Genomic DNA, 3,069 nt, shown 5'->3' with positions numbered 1-3,069 from the left:
CCAGCAGAGCCCCTGGCCCTCCCCCGGAGCTGGCACAGCTGTGATCCCTGCCCGGAGGCCCCAGGGATCACAGCCGTGGCTGGCACTATGTGGGTCATGGAACCACTGCTAATGCCGGACGGATGCTGCCCTTTATCCAAACCGCCAACTCCTGATGCAAAAAACACAGCCAGGCACTCCAGGCACACCACTCCCTAACCAAGTTAATGGAAAACTCTCATTTCCTCTCCTGTGGGAGCTGCTTGCCAAGCCCAGCTGGACATGAGTACGGAGCAGCAGATTTACACGCCGACCAGAGGAGAAAAGCAAGCAGCGTGTGCCTACCTTCCTCTCTTCCCGCTCCTCATCCTCGAAGGTGAAGCACTGAGATTTCTGTGGGAAAAACAAAACCAATCAGAATAAGGAATAGGTTAAAACTCCATGGGACCAGGGCAGGGACATTCAGCTGGAAAGCAGTGGGTCCGAAACACGCTGCAACAGCAAACAGACCATCTCCTGACAGCCCCCCGCTTCCATTCTGGGCATCACCCCCGGATCCACAGCACCAGTGGAATGCCACTGGGTTTAGTTTAAATACTGCAGCAGCACAGTGGGTATTCATCCCAATCCCAGTATCCCGTCAGAGCCAGTAATTCCCCTGCTCAGCGACACCACTGAGCTGTGCCTACACGTCTCCCCTTGACATTTACTATTCCTTTTCCTGACCAAAGGAAGTCCTGTCTCTCTGGCACATGGGAATGGATCCTCGTGGTTATCTAGGCCGTTCTTTAAACACCAGGGACTTGATCTCCACACTCCATCCTGTCCCCTGCCTAACAAACACTCCTGATCTCCATTCATCGGGCTTCTCTCGCTGTTTTGGTTGCTCTTCACTGACAGTCTCCTTCCTGGCCAACCTGCTCCCACAGAACTGGAGAGCACAGGAGAGCACAGGTGCCGGGGGAAAAGCAGCACTTCCCAGTGACTGAGGCAATCCTTGCTCATACCAAGAGAGAGTTTGATGCTAGCTTGGAGAACGAAAACTGATGAAGCACTGATCCTGTGTGTGCAGTCACCGAGAGCCCGGGGACGGGGCTGGTCTGTCCAGTCTGGAAGCAGCGATGGACACAGTGCCTGGAGCAGCCCCGGGCGTGGGGCTGTGTGGGAGCTCCAGGAGCTGATCCACCCACAGGCTGTTGGACCACGTTGCCAGGAGCTGGAGGCTGGGTCCCGGCACCGCTGTGACCCACAGGCAGGCTGCTTGTTCTTCCCTCAGCGCATCCTCTCTGCAGGCTGTAATCCCATTTGGGGGTGTTTTGGCCGCACCTGGGGTTTTGCTTTAGCTGTAGTTTATTCCCAGCAACCAAAAACTGTATGCACGACAGTGAATTAAAATAAATCCGCAGGAAAAGGATACAGACCCATCAGTCTTGCAGCAGAAGCGATGCCAGGCCGTGCCAGGTTTATCTGCAGTTTCATAATCCTCTTTGACTGCTCCATTTCCTCCAGATGGGCCAGCAAACCCTGTGGTTCCAGTTCCCTAGGCCCGATACCCCGGGAAGGACCCAGCTGGGGGAATCCAACAGGAGATATCGTGGCTTGGGGGGCACACAGACACTGTTTGCACCCTCCTGAGGACTCCAGTGCTGCACCTGCTGCTGGTGCTGTTAATCCCCAGTGCTGTCCTTAACAGGCACCTGCTCCTTCTTGGCCAATACCTCCCCATTCCAAATCCGACTGTCAGGAATAGTTCCACACGTTCTCTCACACGCTCTTGCAAAATATTCCTCAGGTTTTCCCTGCTGGCTTCCACCTACTCCAGAGCCTGGTGCAGAGTGAGTCAGAGTGATCCACAGGGCCAGCCCCTCCCAGGGGAAACCTCCGAAGGAAATTTCCCTGACAACCAGAGTCGGTGTCAAGCAGGATTTCACAGAGCCATAGAATATCCTGAGCGGGAAGGGATCCATAAGGATCAGCCAGTCCAACTCCTGCCCTGCACACACACCCCAACAGTTCCACCCTGTGCCTGTTGTCCAAACGCTCCTGGAGCTCCGGCAGCCGTGGGGCCATGACCATTCCCTGGGGAGCCTGTTCGGTGCCTGAACATCCTCTGGGAGAAAGAACCTTCTCCTAATATCCAACCTAAACCTCTCCAGCTCTTCCCTTGGGTCCTGTCACTGGCCACAGAGAGCAGAGATTGGAGCTGCCCCTCCAGAGGAAGCTGTAAACAGCTGAGGTCTCCCCTCAGTCTCCTTTCTCCAAGCAGAGATTGACCACCACGGATAATCTTTTCTCACTTTAAGGCTAGAAATGCTCCCACCTCTGCTCCCAGATCACTGGGGTTTGATATTCCATATTCATTATTTCCTGCTTTCAGAGCCGTGCCCGTACGAGATCCCAGCAGTCACCTCTAATCATCTTTGCCTTGCAAATCCCAACATTGTTTCACCTGCAGCTCCCCCCTGGCCTCTCTCAGCACCTCCAAAACTGCCTTAACATTAAAGCTCCTCCTACTCGGTCCTCACGCTGACTCTAATTTCCCGGCCAGGTATTACTTGGGATCTGGACAATAATTTTTTTAGGAGTCCCTGATTTGAGGGAGGGGTTGATGCTCACTCACCTCTTGGTTGTAGACCTGGAGAACCTTGAGAACTGTGTCCTGCTCCCCGCTTTCCAGCGTGGATACCACAGCCTGGAGCTCCATTATCCCAACAGCTCAGCTACGGTGCAGCCTGGAGGAAGGGGAGCGAGGGGACTTCCAGGGTGATGGAAAAGCACCTCGGCACACCGATCTCTGAGAAGGAAGAGAGAAATGGGTGGGGAGAGCAAGGAGGGAAAAAACGCAGCACAAAAAAAATCCCCAGTGATATTGCTCACGCTGCTGCATCCATAAAAGTGGAGCGGATGGATAACCCGAGCAAAGCCAGCAGCCAGCTTCCTCTCTCTCTCCGGCTAATCCTCTTCTTCCTCGCTCTGCTTTTCAATGTTTCATATACGCCCTCCCAGGAAAGCACTCAGGGAAAACCTTCCCCCCACCAGCCGGGGATTAACGCGGAGCAGATAACAGCAGCTCCCCGAAATAGCTCCCTG

General features: G+C 54.4%; 1 protein-coding gene across 1 annotated transcript in view; it reads right to left on the bottom strand.

Annotated features, from left to right (window-relative positions):
* RIC8A (RIC8 guanine nucleotide exchange factor A) overlaps window positions 1-3,057 on the bottom strand; it is a 9,202-nt gene extending 6,145 nt beyond the window's left edge. The window contains exons 1-3 of the mRNA XM_008632521.2: window positions 2,857-3,057; window positions 2,600-2,773; window positions 325-372 (exon numbers count right to left, since the gene is read on the bottom strand). Of these exons, the coding sequence (XP_008630743.1) occupies window positions 325-372; window positions 2,600-2,683 (132 nt within the window). The 5' untranslated portion in view covers window positions 2,684-2,773; window positions 2,857-3,057. The remainder of the gene's footprint in view (window positions 1-324; window positions 373-2,599; window positions 2,774-2,856) is intronic.
* Between the last annotated feature and the right edge of the window lie 12 nt (window positions 3,058-3,069).

The sequence above is a fragment of the Corvus brachyrhynchos genome, unplaced genomic scaffold (genome assembly GCF_000691975.1).
Source record: "Corvus brachyrhynchos isolate BGI_N302 unplaced genomic scaffold, ASM69197v1 scaffold624, whole genome shotgun sequence".
Classification (NCBI taxonomy): domain Eukaryota; kingdom Metazoa; phylum Chordata; class Aves; order Passeriformes; family Corvidae; genus Corvus; species Corvus brachyrhynchos.
This window is presented reverse-complemented; position numbering and strand designations above follow the sequence as displayed.